The 18,857-nt window shown below is 41.1% G+C and overlaps 1 protein-coding gene across 1 annotated transcript; it reads right to left on the bottom strand.

Annotated features, from left to right (window-relative positions):
- Positions 1 to 1,258: 1,258 nt before the first annotated feature.
- LOC132829966 (regulator of G-protein signaling 17-like) lies at positions 1,259 to 17,146 on the bottom strand. Its single transcript, XM_060847398.1, has 5 exons — positions 17,090 to 17,146; positions 13,787 to 13,914; positions 10,233 to 10,322; positions 3,904 to 4,138; positions 1,259 to 1,710 (listed from the first exon to the last, which is right to left on the bottom strand). The coding sequence occupies exons 2-5, from the start codon at positions 13,909 to 13,911 to the stop codon at positions 1,510 to 1,512; spliced, it is 651 nt and encodes a 216-aa protein (XP_060703381.1). The 5' UTR covers positions 13,912 to 13,914; positions 17,090 to 17,146; the 3' UTR covers positions 1,259 to 1,509.
- Positions 17,147 to 18,857: the final 1,711 nt, after the last annotated feature.

Here is an 18,857-nt window from a genome sequence, read left to right as displayed (position 1 = left end):
TGTGGACTTGTTGGGCCAAAGGGCCTGTTTCCACACTAAGTAATCTAAAAAAAAAGGCCTAAACCTAAGTGAAAATTCTTTTTATCAAGCTATTCTGTATTCACTTGTGAGGAGACTAGTATTGCATAGTTTGAAGGAAAGGTTCAGTTCATGCATTTGCAATAAAGTAGAGCATTGTTCCCAGTGAACTCAAATACTGCATAGGCCTAAACTCATGGCCTTAGGTGTCTCAAAACATTTTCTAGCTAATGGGATATTCTTGAAGTTCAGCCACTGTTGTAATATGGGAAATATAGCACTTAATGTAAAACAGCAAGCTTCCATGGGGAGTAATGTAACAGTGCAGAAGATTGGTTTTTTGAGATTTGACTGGGGATAAGGATTGACCAGGGCATCAGGAAGGAGTTCCTGCCTCATCTTCAGAATCACATTGTTGGATCTTTTATAAACTTGAGGGTGTTTGGTAAAGCTTAGGTTTAACATCTTATCCCCAAAACAGAAGCCCTGACAGTGCAATATTCCTTCTGTACTGTGCTGGGACCAGAAAGGTAGATCAGATGCCTGAGTGTCTTAACTAGGACTCTAATTATACCTCATCATATGAATTAAGTTAATAGGGAGATGGTGGCAAGTAATAATATAATTGGATTAGTGATCCACACTAGGGACACAAGTTCAAATCCCGCTGAGGCAGAATTTAAACTAAATCAATTAAGAACAATCAGGAATTTAAAACTAGTCTCAGGTAATGATGATCTTGAAACCATTGAACCAGATGAATTTTATTATGCTCTTGAAGGAAGGAAATCTGCCATTCTCACCTGGTATGGCCAACATGTGACACTAGATTCACAGCAATTTGTTTGATTCTACCCAATATTTCAAAATTGCCTCAACAATAAAGCAAATTGATTAAATTATCTCTAAAACAACTTTTTACAAAGACTCATCTTTGGCCACTTCTACAAAATGGGTTATTGAGGTTTAGCCAGCAGCAATATGAAACTTTCCACATATTAATATTTATTAATGTCATATTAATATAAAGACCTATGGGATGAAAAGTAAAGCTGTGAAAGGGAAAACCTGAACTTAAAACATCCATAGCACAACAAATGAAACGGTCTTTGAAAGAGATGGATTATCCTCCAGGATCAAACCTTTCAACAAGACTGAATTTTGCTTAACTCAGGGTGGATCTACATATTATGGGATTGTCAGTAGCCCAGTGGAAATTTAAACAGAGTCAATGAGTTGTTGAAGCCTTCCAATCCTCTGGTATTTGGAGACTTAGAAGTTATGGAAGGTTTTGGATACTTCATAGGATACAGCATTTTGTCCACATTATATCAGTAAGGCAAGTGGTGGTCATTTTGATGAGAAATTGATGGCCCCATTTTGCTTCAAGAAGTGTGAGAAGGATTGCCATAGGAGGCCTGAGAGTTTGTATTTTCATCAATCTTCATATCGCCTCGGTTTTTGGTCTTGCGCACAATACTGGAATGACTGTTACAGTTTAGAATCCAGGGCATTGCCTGAGGCAGTTGCGTTTTGTAAAAGTGATTTATACATTGGTGAATTCAAGAATCTTGGGTAGGAGTCCCTGTGCATCAGTGCATATATCTGCATTTGTGCTTCGTTAAACATGTCTGCTGTTGGCATCACCATGTTTTTGTTGATTGTCTCTCGTACACTCGCATCGATGCTGACCTAGGGAAAGAAACTCAACTGTGAAACTCAGCATTGCCTAATTATTTAAAGAAAGACTCTTGTAATCAGAGACACTGACAACGTGGGAATACTGCCATAATATATTCTCTTTAAAGTCAGGGAGATGCTATCACCGATCCCTTTTAAATATGGGATAGTACATTACAAACATATCCAGCTGGCCACGACAGCAAACAGAATGGTTGCAAATGGCTGTTTCATAGTCTATAATGGGAGGTAACGAGATGATGGCAAGTTTGAAAGTGCAGTAAACATTAGGGAGGATAATGGATTTTAAAAGCACATCGGCTGTGTGGTATGCTTAAGGATCAGCACTCGATCACTGCACTTTCAATACATCTTAATAACTCTAAGTTAGCTTGCTGAGCTTGAAGGTTTGTTTTCAGATGTTTCATCACCATGGCTAGGTAACATCATTAGTGACAGTCTCTGTTGAAACGTTGGTGGTATGTCCCACTGCTCTGTTTATAGGTCTTGGTTTCTTAAGGTTGGTGATGTCATTTCCGGTTCTTTTTTTCCCAAGGGAAGTTAGGTAGGATCTAAGTTGATGTGTTTATTGATGGAGTATTCCATGTCTCTAAGAATTATCGTGCATATCTTTGTTTCGCCTTTCCTAGAATGTGTGTGTTGTCCCAGTCAAAGTGGTGTCTTTCGTTGTCTGTGTGTATGGAAACTAGTAATAGTGGGTCGTGTCTTTTGGTGGCCAGTTGGTGTTCATGTACCCTGGTGGCAAGAGTCCTGCCAGTTTGCCAGACGTAATGTTTTTTACAGATTTTGAATGGTATCTTGTAAATGATGTTAGTTTTGCTGGTGGTATCTAATGGATCCTTAAGCAACTAATGAACCTAAAGGATCCATTAGATACCACCAGCAAAACTAACATCATTTACAAGATATTATGCAAGATACTACATCGGACAAACTAGCAGGAAACTTGCCACCAGGGTACATGAATATCAGCTGGGCACCAAAAGACATGACCCACGATCACTAGTTTCCATACATACAGATAAAGTAGGACATCACTTTGATTGGGACAACACACACATTCTAGGACAGGTGAAACAAAGGCACACAAGAGAATTCTTAAAGGCATGGCATTCTAACCAGAATGCCATCAATAAACACCTTGCCTTAGATCCCATCTACCTTCCCTTGAGAAAAAGAACTGGAAATGACATCACCCACCTTAAGAAACCAAGACCTATAAACAGAGAGGTGGGACATACCACCAATATTTCACCTGATACTCTCACTGATGATGTTACCTAGTTTGGTAATGAAACATCTGAAAACAAACCTTTAAGGTCAGTGAGCTAACTTACAGACTTATCATCAACCTGAGCTACAAATCTTCTCAAAAATCGCTAATATCTTAATAGTATGAACTTGGGGATTCAGAGCACAATTTCCAAATTTTTCAGATGGTGGCAAGACAGTAAACATTAGGGAGGATAATGGATTTTAAAAGGACATAGGCCGTGTGGTGATATATCTTGGTGTGAAGAATATGTAAAGAAATGCATGCTGAACAGTACAATTTGAAAGTTGTGCAAGAACAGAGAGAGCTGGGGATAATTATTGCATTAAATACCTGGGCACTTGGGCGTGGTACCTATGCAATTACTATGAGAGTTTATTCCTTTGGTACGGCATTGAACCAATATTTGGGGAAAACATGTAATGGACAAAGAAATAGAGATGTGACTGTATTTCAGCTGTGGATCTGAGGGTAGCACTCTTCCAAAGTCAGAAAATTATGGGCTTCCACAATCCCACTTCAGGGACATTCCAAAGGCTGGATTGAGGGAGGTTTGTACTATTGGAGATACTTCCTTTCAGCTGAGATGTTAAACCAAGGACCTATATGTCATATCAGTTGGATATAAATGAATACATTGCATCATTCTGAAGACTTTGAGTGCAATGTTCCTCATGCACCAATGAGCATTTGTCCCTCCACAAACATTGTTCAAAAGACTGCCTGCTTATTTAACATATTTCTGCAGGAACTTGTACACAGATTGTCTGCCTTGTTTCCCATTGTTACTGTATTTCAATAGCTGTTGGGCACTATGGGATGCAATGAGGTACTTAAAGATAAATGCAAATTACTTCTTTTATGTGCATCCTCTTTATTTACGTGCTCCAATTTTTTCATGTATCACTCACCTCCTTTGGAGACAGTATTGAGATATAGTCTAAGTAAATTGATTTTGCCATTTCTGCAATGATAGCTTTGTCATCTTCCTGCTTAAGTTTCTCACAAGCAAGCCAGAAGAGAATGTTTTCATCACTGTGTTCACTTTGTAAGAATTCCATTAAAATGTTCCTTCCAGCTGAATTCTTCAGGAGCTGTTCAAATGACTGGGACCAAGCAGTGACCTCTTCCAGGCTCAGAATCCCACTGTGAATCAAAAGGGGAGATGCCAGCTATTAGGAATGTATCTGTTACAGGGGAAGGTGAGGGAAATTGCAACTGGTTTATTCTCTCTGGTAAAGAAGCTTCCTAGTCTTATGAACTGAAAGTGGCAAAATTATTCAGAAATAATACTCATGATGGCGAAGAGTTTATTTCATCGTGAAATACGAGTCAAATACTGGGAAATTTAAGAATATGAAAGGATATGAAACAGAATACATCAAATGGCCTTTCATGTACAACCCTATGGAATGTTAATCTTTACTTCCTTATGCCACAGAGACATAATAAAACTAAGTTCTCCTGCAAAAAGGTAGTTGTTACGAAATAAATTATTCAAGGATGGCATTGAGGCAGACAACATAATTGGGTCATAGAGGCAACAAGATGAATTTTGAGAGAAATAAATGCCATTTAACGAGAGGAATGCTTCTAAAATTAATTAGTAAACCTGTTTCCACTGATTAGTGACTGGGTAACTAAAAGATATAATAAGAAATACATTACTCAATAGTATGTTGGATAATGACAGGTTCACCCAGAGAAGGTGGTGGGAGCAAGACCCAGAATAGCTTTTGAAAGGGAAATAGATAAATGTTTGAAAAGAGTGGAGAAAAGGCAAGGGGTAGGATGAAGTAAATAGGTCTTTTGAAGTTTCAGCACCGACATAATGAGTTAAACGGCCTCCATCATTGTTACAAAATTCCATGATTCTAGAGAGTTGAGTGAGCATGGGAATATTTGAGATAAATCTTTACAAAAACCACCTGACACCATACAGGCTATTGACCTTTTATCAATTCATAAGTAGTCATATAAATATTACAAATTTTATCTTGAATTTCCATACAATATTTCATAGAATCCCTACAGTGTGGAAATTTGGCCCTACATGTCCACACTGACCCTCCGAAGAGTAAACCACCCAGACCCATTCCCCTACTCAATTACTATACATTTACCCCTGACAAATACACCTAATCCACACATCCCTGAACACTAAGGGAAATTTAGCATGGCCAATTCTTTGGACTGTGGGAGGAAACTGGAGCACCTAGATGAACTCACGCAGAAACAGGGAGAATGTGCAAACTCCACACAGACAGTTGCCCGAGGCTGGATTCAAACCCAGGTCCCTGGTGCTGTGAGGCAGCAGTGCTAGTCACTGTGCCACCTTCGATATGGCACTATATATGGCACAAATACATGCCATTTAGTCCGACCAGTCCATGTGGTGTTGTTGCTACACTTGAACCTCCTCCCATCTTTCCTCACCTAAAACTACCAGTGTAGCCACCTACTCCCTTCCCTCTAACATGCTTGTCTGGTTTCCCTTTACACTATTCTAATAGACATTTTGTATTACAGAACTTGAGAAAAGACACACTTTGAAGATTTTTCAGCAGTTCTATACTATTCTTCAAGCATTCCCTGTGGTAACCAGTTCTGCCTTCTTGCCCCTTGATTTAAAAAAAAACAAAATTTCTTCTGAATTTCCTATTGGATTTCTTACTGGCTGTCTTGCATTGACAGCTTCTGGGTATTCTGTTCTCCACAAGAGGAAATAGTACTGATGTTGCCAAATCTTTTCATAACTTTAAACATCTCTATCAGGTCACTACTCAGCCTCCTTATGAAAGGGAAAGGAGATCCAGTCTGTTAATCCTTTCCCAATGTGAATACTCATGCATTTCTCATAACTTTTGGAGGCATTGTGTTCCATACATGATGTTATCAAAGGCTGAGCTCTAGAATTAGTCAATAGAACTTCATAGCACAGAAACAGGCTACTGGGTGCAACTGGTTTGTATTGGTGTTAATGTTCCACATGAGCTAACCCTACAGTATAATAATCTATTCCTTTCTACCTCATGTATTTATCTAGCTTCCTTTTAAACGTTTGCCTATTGTTTGCTCCTCCTTATTTTTGAGAGTTCCACTTTCTTGGTTTCTTCTGAATTCCATGTAGCTTTTGTTTTTGTAAATATCTTATACGTGTGCACATTTTAGGCTTCAACACATCTATCTCATGGACTAGTTCATAGATTCAAAATCCTTAACCCCTCAGTCTTTGCTTTGCAAGAAAAAAGAATTCCAATTTGTTTTGTCTTTCCTGATAATTTATAAACTCTTCAGCTACCCTCAATTAGAATTTGAATCCCTGCAGGGTGGAATCAGGCCCTTTGGCCCAACAACTTCACACCAACCCTCTGAAAGTAACCCATTCCCCTGCCCTATATTTACCCCTGACTCATAACCTACATTATGGGCAATTTTGCATGGCCACATAGAACTTGGAAACCCATACAGATCTTGCAAACCCCACACAGTCACCCAAGGCTAGAATTGAGCCCAGGTCTCTGATGCTGTGAGGCAACAGTACTAACCACTGTGCCACCGTGCCTCTCATTATACATAAAATCACTTGTACAGGCTTATAAATTATTGCAGTTGTTAAATGTCACCTCTTTTTGAAAATGAAGATGGTGTTTGATATTTTCCAGAGGTCTGCAGTGCCAATAAATAGTTGTTAGCACCACCAGTGACCTCATAGAAATCTCTGATCTCAGTATTGCCACAGTGTGATGGTGGGGAGTGCTGTAAATGAGCTTCAATCCAGTTCCAGTTTGATCAAACATGCTCAATAGTTGGAGCTTTGGAATCTCCTATCAGAGCACAGTTGGTTGGGTGATCCATACCTCTATGATCTCCTTGCCTTTCTTCCATCACCTTTCTTCCTCTTCATGTTGATATATTTCCCCATGCTATTTCCCAGTCTGACCTCTGCCACTGTGCGCTAAATATTTTAAGTTCCTCTGGGCACATGCTGTGTTGCTATATTTGAACCATTACTATCCCTTGTTACTTTACATTATCATTCCCTTTGTATTGGACCATGAGTCAGCCATTCAGCCCCTGAGATTGTTCTATCTTTTGTCATTTAGTCACTCACACCCTTTAGCCCCTCCTCCCTACCTTTTATCTTAGCCCCTCCTCCCTACCTTTTATCTTAGCCACTCCTCCCTACCTTTTATCTTAGCCTGCTGGACACATTTTCCTCATTTCTGATGAAGGGCTTTTGCCTGAAACGTCGAATTTCCTGTTCCTTGGATGCTGCCTGACCTGCTGTGCTTTAACCAGCAACACATTTTCAGCTCTGATCTCCAGCATCTGCAGACCTCACTTTTTACTCACACCCTTTAGCCTAGCACAGATCCTCTCAGTTGTTCTTTTCTTTTCCCCACTGTCACTTTAATTTTCCTTGCCTCCAAATGTACACAAAAGCTATTTTAGTTTTGACTTGTTCATGGGATGTAGACATCACTGGCCAGGCCAGTGTTTATTCCTCATCCCTAATTACCTAGAGACTCTTGCAAATTTTTATAGATGCACCATAGAAAGCATCCTACCTGAATGCATCACAGTATAATATGGCAACTGTCCTTCCCAAGACAGAAAGGAACTACAGAGAGTTGTGAGCACAATCCAGTCCATCAGCCTTCCATCCATTGACTTTATCTATACTTCCCACTGCCTTGGGAAAGCAGTCAATACAATCAAAGATCCCTCCCACCCTGGTTATGCTCTCCTCCAGCCCCATCCATTGGGTAGAAGATATAAAAGTTTATATACACACACAAACACATTCAAGAACAGCTTCTTCCCTGCCGTTATCAGACTTTTGAATGGACCTCTACAACGTTAATGTTGATTATTGATTTTTTTTCTTTTTTTTCTCTCTCTCCCTTCTCAGCAGCTGTAACACTGTATCCTGCCCTCTGTTCTGTTACCCTGCTACACCCATTAAATACAATCTGCCTGTAAAACAATTTTCACAACACTTTTCACTGTACCTCGGTACATGTGACAGTAATAAACTGAATCAAATCAAATCAAATCAAAGGCAATTAAGGCTCAACCACATTACTCTGGGTCTGAATTCAAATGTAGACCAGACCGGTGACAACAGATGTCCTTCCCTAAGGGTATTAATGAACCAGGAGAGTTTTTCCTGACAATTGACAATGGCTTCATAATCATCATTGGACTCTTTATCCCACATTTTAAAAAAAGAATTAAAATTCCATCATCTGCCATGGTGAGGTTTGAAACTGGGTCCCTGGGACATTACCTTGGTTTCTGGGTTAATAATCTAATGACAATACTGCTAGGCCATTGTCTTTTCTAAATTAATCTTCAACATCTTGCATTTTGAACTTTAGCTGTCCTGAATTTCCCCAATCTCACAGAGACAGTTTGGTCACACAATCATAGAGTCATACAGCACAAGAAAATACACTGCGGTCCAACCAGTACATGCCGAACATAATCCCAAACTAAACTAGTCCTATCTGCCTGCTCCTGGCCCATATCCCTCAAAACCTTGCCTATTCATGTACTTATCCAAGTGTCTTTTTAAGTGTAACTACACCCACATTCACCACTTGCTCAGGAAGTTGCCCTCTCCTACATGCAAACCACTCTCTGTGTAAAAAAATGCCTCATTTTAAATCTCTCCCCCTCATCTTAAATATATGTCTCATCGTCTGGAAATTCCCTATCCCAGAGAATATACACCTACCATTAACCCTATCTATAACCCTCATGATCTTATAAACCTCCATACAGTCACCTCTCGGTCTCCTATACTCCCGTGAAAGAGGTCTCAGCCTATACAAGCCTTTCTTTATAATTCAAACCTTACATAGCCAGCAATATCCTGGTAAATCTCTTTTGAACCCTTTCTTGCTTAATGATATCCTTCCTATAACTGGGCAACCAGAATTGGACATAGTACTCCAGAAGAGGCCTCACCAATGTCCTGTATAACCTCAACGTGACTTCCCAACTATATTCAAAGAACTGAACAATGAAGCCAAGTGTACTAAATGCCTTTTTATCCTGCCTATGTGTGACGTAAACTTCAAAAAGTTATGTATCTAAACCTCTAGGTCCCCCTGTTCTACAACACTACCCAGGGCCTTAACATTAATTGTACAAGTCCTGTCCCTGTTTGTTTTACCAAAATGCAATACCTCACAATTAACCAAATTGAACTCCACCTGCTATTTCTTAGCCCATTGACCCATTTGATCAAGATTCCTTTGTAACCTTAAAAAACGTTCTTTACTGTCTCCTATGTCACCAATTTTGATGTCACCCGTAAACTTACTAACCATGCCTTATATATTCTCATCCAAATGATTTACGTAAATGACAAACAAAACTAAGGCAGACCAGGAGCAAGAGCAGGAAAGCTGCATTCCTACCTTCACGCTATCTTGCCAAAGGTGGGGTGAAGGCTGCAGAAATTACCTTCCTGGAATTCATGAGCAACTGTGTGGGCCTAATATTGACAGAACTGGCAAACAACTGGGTCTGCTAGGACCTTGTGGAAGTTCACTAACTGCTCATCTCTGGGATATTCGCAAAAGATGTTACACTATGGCCACATTTAGGTTCGAGGCAAAATTGAAGCTGACATCTGGACCGCAGCCTGACTGGAAAATCAGCATCTTGGCTCTGTTTCTCTCTCTCCACAGGTGCTGCCTGACCTGTTGGGTGGTCCCAGTATTTTCTGCTTTAATTTCTGATTCCCAGCCCCTGCACATTTTACAGAGAAGATTAGGGCTAATGAGGTGTGTTGATGAGGATTTGATGAAGGCTCATGTGGACCATAAATAACAGCAGTGACTGGTTACACCCAATGGCCTGTTTCTGTGCCGTACATTTGATGTAATTTCCCCCTTTGTTGCTATGGCGTTAATCCCTTGTAATCAATTTACCAATCAGTGGGAACAATCTTTCATTGGCTATCCTCTCATAAATCTTCAAAATATTCCTAACTCAGACTCATCCTCCTGTATATAGCAGGTATGTTTCTAACAATTCCACATGTTATGTTGACCAGATATGAGTTTTTTTTTAACTCAATAAAAGTAGAAAGTGCTGGAGAAACTCAGCAGGTCTGGCAGCATCTGCGGAATGAGAAACAAAGTTGATGTTTCATTTCCGGTGTGATTCAAAAAATTATGTTCGAATTGAAAAGAGATCACCACCTCAGGAGTGATTTGTTCACCTTTCTTCTTTGTTCTGAAGACTTTCCATTTGGGAAATTAGAGATGGTGTTCTGTTGCAATCATGTTTATCTTCATTTCTGACAGTTAGGCTGAAAAGTAACAAGAAGTTTTATTTCTTTGTGCATAATGGCAATCTGACATACAATTCTCACCCTAACCTCTCTCCAGGTTGTATCTTTATTCAGCAACTCACAGTTATATAATGCCTTCAAAAAAATGAAACATTATTCTAAGATTTGCATAAGAGCACTATCAGGTACAAATTGGTGCTGAGATTACGTGTTTATTCTCATAAGTGGGATTTCCAAGTTGTTTTCCACATAAGGGCAGGTGACCAAAACAAAAAACCGGACACAAATGTAAGTTTTAAAGAGTATCCCAAAGAATTGGAAAAGACAGAGAGGATGACAGACAGAATTACCCAGCTGAAAGTCTAGCTGACTGAAGATATGGTTGTCAATGATGGGATAATGAAAGTTTAGTCAAGTTAGAGAAGTGGAGAGATCTTTCGAATTATAGCCTTGTTTGTTTTGGGTTCTTTCTGAAGCCGTATTCAATTTACTTTGATCTTTGAAACAGCTGGTGAAGGGGGCTACCACTTTCTGATAAAATGCCTTAAAGATGTGATTAAAAAAGAACCCTTCCACCTTTCCCTGCCTCCAACCTATGTAGGGCTGAATCTTATCATTTTATGGCTGTCATTTTTGACGAGTTTCATGGAGGGTTTCCCCTTGCAATGTCCGGTGTGATTGCAGGGTCCCAAGGTGGACTATGAGGCCTGGAGGTAGAGCGCCTTATGTTCTACCTTGGGACCCTGCAACCACACAGGATAAATGTGGATTTCAACAGTTTCCTCTTTTCGCCTCCCCCCACATTATCCAGTCCCAAACCTCCACCTCAGCACTGCCCTCCTGACCTGTCCATCACCTTTCCCATCTATCTGCTCCACCCCCCTCTCCGACATATCATCTTCTCCCTCACTTTCATCTACCTAATGCATTCTCAGCTACCTTCCCTCCAACCCCACCCCCCCTCCCATTTATCTCTCAGCCCCCTGGCCCACAAGCCTCATTCCTGATGAAGGGCTTAAGCCTGAAATGTCAATTCTCCTGCTCCTCAGTTGCTGCCTGACCTGCTTTCATTCCTGGGACCATTCTTGTGAACCTCCTCTGGACCCGCTCCAGGGCCAATACATCTTTCCTGAGGTATGGGGCCCAAAATTGCTCACAATATTCTAAATGTGGTCTGACCAGAGCCTCAGAAGTACATCCTTGCCTTTATGTTGTATTCCTCTCAAGATGAATGACAACATTGTATTTGCCTTCCTAACTGCTGACTCTGCCCTTGAGGCTGCCCTTGATCTACTGTACAGGGATCCCATGCCTGAAGGATGTGTTCCTTGAGAGGACAGGAACACCCACTGTAGACTTTGAGACATGGCCATTGGGTTGAAGCACATGGAGTATGTTTGTTGTGGATTCAACTGGTACATGAATCAAGTGTGAGAATGACATAGCACAATGCTGGACAGCAAAATGTCCATGCCTCATGACTGATGACTGCTACTATGTATAACAAGAAGCTTGGCTTTGTGCCAGCACTGGAAGGCAAAGTGTAAGTATCGTGAGCCTGGCTGAGAGGGCAAAGCACAAAACAGCATCGAAATAGGCACAGAGGGAATGATTAGATTAGATTGCTTACAGTGTGGAAACAGGCCGTTTGGCCCAAAAAGTCCACACCGACCCTCTGAAGAGCAACCCACCCAGATCCATTCCCCTACATTTACCCCTTCACCTAACACTACGGGCAACTTAGCATGGCCAATTCACCTAACCTGCACATCTTTGGACTGTGGGAGGAAACTGGAGCACCCCCATGCAGACACACGGAGAATGTGCAAACTCCATACAGACAGTTGCCCAAGGCGAGAATTGAACCTGGGTCTCTGGCACTGTGAGGCAGCAGTGCTAACCACTGTGCCACCGTGCCGCCCCTAATGAGTGCTAAGAGAGTGAGTAAGCCAACCTGAGATGCTCTCAATTACAAACCAGGAAATGTTTGCCTGTCCCTGCATGGAAAATGTCCTTGCAGCAGCATTCCAATGAAAAGTACCAAAGTGCAGTGTTGAAACTCAGAAACATAGTGTGCATGGATCAGAGAAATATTACAATGATGCAGTGATGCTGGTACATGTTGGCTGCTGATGTCTGTGGATTGGAGTAGCCACTGCCCAGGGAACATGCTCAGAGATGTGGAAACCGGGTATCCAAGATTAAGGTCCAGAGGAACAATTTTTAAGCTGGAATTGCCAGCTACCCGCTCTGACTTTGATGGTGGGAATTCTTGGCTTCTAGTTCCTACCTGGCAGTGGAGAACAGAAAACTACACAATATCAAGACAAGCGTAGGAAGTAATGTCGATCATTCAAGCGAAAAGGCCTCTCACTGCTCACTCCTGAGAAACACATTTTGCCAACCAACACTGATTGTAAATGGGACTTCTTGCTCGCAGGGATGGGAACGTCCTCACTGGTCATCTCATCTGATGTTCCCAACTTTCTTGCTGTTCAGGGACTGGGGAGATCCGCCTGTAGAACCCAAAATTTCCTTGTGCACATTTTCTAGAAGTGTGTTTGCAAACTGTCATTAGGTGCATTAATAGCTAAGCACAACAGATTTATTTTGAACATAATTACTCAGAGCGGGATATGATTCCAACATCATACAGATATCATTTTGACTGAGTATATGTCACCCTGAATCAACTGAGTTGTCATCTGTGAGTGTGGCTAGCTATTGCCAAATGGCTACTTCTCGATACTGGGGGAGATCGGAGAAATCACATTTAAATCCAATCCTATGCAGCCCTGATATTGACATGTTTGTAGTTTCCAAGAGTGCTTATTAGTCAATGACATGAACAGGAACTGGTTTGCTCCTGTCCCATGAGTGTTGATGACAAGTAATCTAACCACTGCCTCAGCTACATTCAATACCTCAGTGCAGACCAGAAACCAACCTTGGGACCTTCCACTGCAAATGGTATGATATGTTTGTTTACTGGACCAACAGGGAACCTTCCATATGGAAGACAACTTACACTTATATAGCACCTTTCATAAGCACAGAGCCGTTCAAATGCCTCAGTGGCAATAAAGCATGTTTGTGGAATGTAGTCACTGTTGTAATATAGGAAATGCAGCACATTATTTACACATTTCAGACTCCCAGAAAGTAGGAGCAACATCAGATAATCTGCTTTAGGTGTAGGTTGAGGGATAATTATTGAGGATACTGGGGACACATCCTGCTCTCATCTCCAAAATAACACATGGGATCTTTTTCATCCACCTGAGAAAGCAGAGTGCTTGGTGAACTGGCTTTACTCTGACACTGTAGCATTTCCTCCAGTATTGTCAGAGGGAGTGCCAGCAGCAAATTTGTGCTCAGGTCTCTGGAGAGGGATCTACTGCCATTCTTTAACATCTGGCACACGTAGGTCACCTCCTGATCAATTACAAAAACGGCTTTCCATTACAATTTCAGATCTGTACCAGGAACAGCAGCAGCACCAGCAGAAACAGCACGTGTTTGGATGTCTCCTGCACAGGCGACTGGAGCTGGAATTACTGCTTGACTGTGAACTCTGTCTTCTTAGTTGTGCTCGGTGAGAAGCCATCGCCTGGAAAAAAGACAAGACAAAAACGATTGCTGCCCTGTAGGATGGTGGATACAGTGCTAAAACTACCTTTAACACCAAAGTAATGATAAAAAACCTAATTAGTTCAGGTCTGATGTGCAAGAGATATATACACATTTCTGATGAAATCTCATTGATCTGAAGACTTGCCTCTGTTTCCTCTGCACAGACGTTCCTAAACATTTTCTTCACATTAATCTATTCTAGTTTTCTTTGTGAATTTGCATAAGGACTGATTTTTTTTTTCTGATTGAAACTACTGGCCCTTCCTAGAATAGGACTGATTTTTAAAAACTCATTCATGAGATGTGAGTATTTCTAGTTAGGCCAGGATTTAATTCCCATCCTAATTGCCCAGAGGATAGTTAAGAATCAGTCACATTGTTGTGGGTTTGGAGTCATATGTCCGCCAGATCAGGTAAAGATAGCAGCTTTCTTTCCCTGAAGATCATTAATAAACAAGATGGATTTTTACAGCAACCAATAATAGTTGGCATTAGATTAGCTTTCCATTTCACCATCTGCTAGGGAGGGGTTTAAAGCCATTTCCCCAGAACCTTGGCCTAGGATTCTGGATTACTATCCAATGACATTACCACTATACCCCTGCCTCACCTTGAATACTTCTCCCCAATGATTACCTTTCATGAACAGCAAGTTTTGGCAGACTATTTGACTACAGCAGGTAGTGGGGAGGGTCATCATAGTAGAGATTTGGGGAACATTCACTATTACAGATTTTCTAGTGGGAAGCATTGAAAGAATTTCAGGAGCCTCGCTGTTGCTGAGGTTAATTAACTCAGCAAATAACTTGGGATCCTCCTGTCTTTCATCATCATGTTAGAATATGTGTTTCATCACTGGATCATTGATAAGGGCATTATCACTAATGGTGCTCAGGGAGAAAATCTGTTTTCTTTAATTGATATAGCCTACATGTGACTCCAGACTCACAGCAATGTCATTGGCTCTTAAATGTTCTCTGAAATGCTCTAGCAAACCATTCCATTGTTTCATAGTGCCATAGAAAAAGGCACTGTGGGGGTATCTAACGCACATGGATGGCAGCAGTTAGCTCATCTCATCTTCTCATGGAGAACTAGTCATGGGCAATAAATACTGACCTTGCCTGCAATACGCGCACCTGCAGAATCAATAACCAAAAAAAAAGCAAAACCGAGTTCAGTCAACATGATGGATTTATTTGGCACTGTCTTACTGGATAACTCCCAAGGCAATATCACTCCACGTTTCTGCTGAGTGCATTCAGGGCTTGACATCTGATTTACTCTTAGCATGTTTAAAGACGGAGGAGAGCCCAGAGTAACTTCACATTGATATTAAATTACTCATCAAATGCACTATTAGCGGTCATTTTTTCTGGGAATATGGAGTCCTGTATCAGAAGACCTTACAAAAATCAATCTATATATCCACATATGATTGATTTTTTTAACCCCTATGATGAAATGATACACACATACACATTATCATAAGGGTTTCAAAAGGGTAGAGAGAGGAGCTTCTAGTGACAGGAGGTCAGTGATCTGAACACCCAGATTTAATAGGAAAAAGAACCTGAGACAGGAATGGGCAGCACGGTGGGCAGCACGGTGGCACAGTGGTTAGCACTGTTGTCTCACAGCGCCTGAGACCCGGGTTCAATTTCCGACTCAGGCGACTGACTGTGTGGAGTTTGCACGTTCTCCCCGTGTCTGCGTGGGTTTCCTCCGGGTGCTCCGGTTTCCTCCCACAGTCCAAAGATGTGCGGGTCAGGTGAATTGGCCATGCTAAATTGCCTGTAGTGTTAGGTAAGGGGTAAATGTAGGGGTATGAGTGGGTTGCGCTTCGGCGGGTCGGTGTGGACTTGTTGGGCCGAAGGGCCTGTTTCCACACAGTAAGTAATCTAATCTAATCTTGAATGGGAAGAATGAGTTTATGCCACAAGATATTATAATCTATAATCGTGCCTGAAAGTGTGGGGTAGAGGTAGATTCAATAATAACTTTTCAAAGGTAGTTGTGTAAGTGCTTGACAGTAAAGTTTCAGGGTTATGGGCAAAGAAAAGAGGTGTGAGACAGATTGGATTGCTCTTTCAAAGCAACACGATGCAAGGTGGCTTCCTCCCTGCCTTATCATCCCAGTCATGAAGAAAGAATAAATAAAGGCTTTTAATATTTGAACAATGAGTTTTCAACACTCAGGCGTTTGCAGATGAAACATTTTCTTGCAGTTCAGGTGGTGCAGGTACACCCCACAGTGCTGTTAAGGAGGGACTCTGTGACTGTGAAGGCACAGCAAAATATTTTCATGGCAGAATGATACGTGACTTGAAGGGGACCTTGGAGATGATGGTGCTCCCATGTGCCTGCAGACTTTGCCCTTTTGGGGTCAGAGGTCACAGGTTTGGGTGACAGGTTACTGCAGGAAGTCTACTGCACTGAGATTAAAAGACACACCTCTACAGTTTCAAACTGTGCTGTTTAAGCAGGCAATAACATATTTCACTAAATTAAACATTGAAAGGAATCAAGTTGTATTGAGAGAGATACTTTACAATGAATACAACAACATCTTTCTGTATTTGAACTTCCACAGCATCGGTGCCCCCAGCCCTCTAAATATTGCTTTCTGGAATACAATCTCCAAACAGCAGCAAAACATACTAGCATCTATAATGTACTAAAACATCTCAAGGTGCTCTACAGGAGCAGACAAAATTTAGTTTTGAGTTATGAAAGGAAATCCTGTGAAAAGTTTGGTCAAAGAGGTTATTTTTAAGCACCTTAATGAAAGAATGAGAGAGATGTAGAGAGAAATAAAGAAGTTTTGAAAGGGAATTGGAGATCTTAGGGTTTAGGCAGATGAAGACACAGCCACTAATGGTGGGGTGCGGATATTAGGGTTGTGTAGGAGACCAGCATTCCAGGGCAGCAGAAAGCCTAGAGGCCTGTTCATCTGACGGAGCAGAAGAAAATACTCAACTGGTGATAGATATCAAAAGGCAGCAAACTCCCCTTGCTCAGAGCTGACTCTTTTCTGAAACTCCTCTTGTCCATGCACAGGATAAAGCTGCATCGCATCAATGGCTTGATATCTGATTACTATTGTTAGAGAGTGAGACGTTAGACCCTGCTCAATAAAGAAAGCTTCTCACCAATTTCAAGCTGAAACACTCCTTCAATCAGAATCCATATTCAGGTCTGAGACTATTTGGCTTCAGAAAAGTAGTTGATCTTTTTCCCATGTTAATGTCTACAGCAGTCTTGAACGAGATGTCTGAACTGTAAAATAGTTTATAGTTTTCACTTTTCCTTATTGCGTCACAGCTTGATGTTTTGCAGAACTGTTCGTTACATATTCATAAATGTTTTCCCAACAGGAAATATTACAGTACAGTGTAGTTTAACTAACTACCAGTAAGATATTGCACAAGCCATGCAAAAAATTTGCAATGACTTTCCCATGAGAGACCTTACTTTTTTGGGCACTAGGAACAATTTTTGACAACCTCTGAACATTTGATTAAAATCTGCTATTTATTTTCCAAATTTGTGGAGAATTTCAACTTGAATTTGGGACGCCCCTTCAATTAAGCAAAAAAATTCCAAAATATTTTGCAAATAAAACTTAGCAGAGTGAAATATGTATATTTTGAGGCAGGTGGCCAAAGTTTAGTCAAAATCTTTGGTGTAAGGGTATGCCAGAATGGAGGAAAGAAGGATGGAAAGGTGAAGATGGCAAGTGCTCAGATAATTGAAGGCATGCCTGCCAAACATAGCTCAATGCAAAACAGAGATGTACATGGGGAAAAAGAATGGAATGACACAGTAATCTCAATAGGCTGCTGGTCTGGAGGTTCTAGTATAGGGAAGGCTCAAGGTTAGGGAAGGTTCAAAAATTAAGAATGTGACTTTTAAGATCTAGTTTTGTGTTTGACCAGGTCCTAGTATAATTCAACAAACACCAGGGTGCTGGGTGAACAAGAATTTGTTCACATGAGATGATGGGCAACTGAGTTTTTCATGAGCTCAAGTTAATATGGATAAAAGGCAAGAAGCCAAGAAGAGATGTTGGAGTTGTTGACTGAAATGTTAAAGAAGGTACAGATGCAGGTTTAGCAGCTGAGGCAGGGGAATGCGGTCAAGTGTTATAGCAACTGAAGCCTTGTGCATTCTTTGAAATAAACTCCAATATTTTCCAGTTCTAACCCAGGATGCTAACTCTGTTCCTCTCATGATAGATTCAGTCTGACCTCACGAAGTTTTCCAGTGTTTGCTTTTTAATCTTTGCATGTCTTCATGTATATGTTTTCTTCTCCTTCGGGCATTAGTGACAAGTGATTGAAGCATTCACATGCTGATTGTCAACCTACTACATCATGTATGCTCCTGTGTATCTCTCAGGTCCCAATGGGGAGTTGAACCCAGAGGTTCTGACACATGGGTAGGGGTGCTCTCACTGCACTGCCAGATCACCTGCTTGTTGTGATTAAGGGATGCATATTAGCCAGGACACCTCTGAACTTCTGAACTATAATATTGTGAGGGGAATGGATAGGGTGTCTAGGCAAGGTTTTATTCCCAGGGTAGGGGATTCCAAAACTAGGGGGCATAGGTTTAAGGTGAGAAGGGAAACATTTAAAGGGGACTTGAGGGACAACTTTTTCACACAGAGGGTGGTGCGTGTATGGAATGAGCTTTTAGAGGAAGTGATGGAGGCAGGTGCAATTACAGTATTTAAAAGGCATCTGGAAAAGTACATGAATAGGAAGGGTTTAGAGGGATTGGGCCAAATGCTGGCAAATGGGACTAGATTCATTTAAGACATTTGGTCTGCCTGGAGGAATTGGACAGTTATCCAGTTCTATGGCACCAAGGCATGACGTACACTTGGTTTAAGCTCTCATTGGAAAGACAACACCT

The sequence above is a fragment of the Hemiscyllium ocellatum genome, chromosome 30 (genome assembly GCF_020745735.1).
Source record: "Hemiscyllium ocellatum isolate sHemOce1 chromosome 30, sHemOce1.pat.X.cur, whole genome shotgun sequence".
Lineage (NCBI taxonomy): Eukaryota > Metazoa > Chordata > Chondrichthyes > Orectolobiformes > Hemiscylliidae > Hemiscyllium > Hemiscyllium ocellatum.
Note: the sequence above shows the minus strand (reverse complement) of the source record. Positions and strands in the feature narration are given on the sequence as shown.

Coding starts and splice junctions, on each gene's coding strand:
- LOC132829966 (XM_060847398.1), bottom strand. CDS start 13,911: ATGGCTTCTCACCGAGCACAACTAAGAAGACAGAGTTCACAGTCAAGC. Junction 10,323..13,786: donor TGGTGCTGCTGCTGTTCCTG/GTACAGATCTGA, acceptor GTTACTTTTCAG/CCTAACTGTCAGAAATGAAG. Junction 4,139..10,232: donor CTTCAGAACAAAGAAGAAAG/GTGAACAAATCA, acceptor TTTGATTCACAG/TGGGATTCTGAGCCTGGAAG.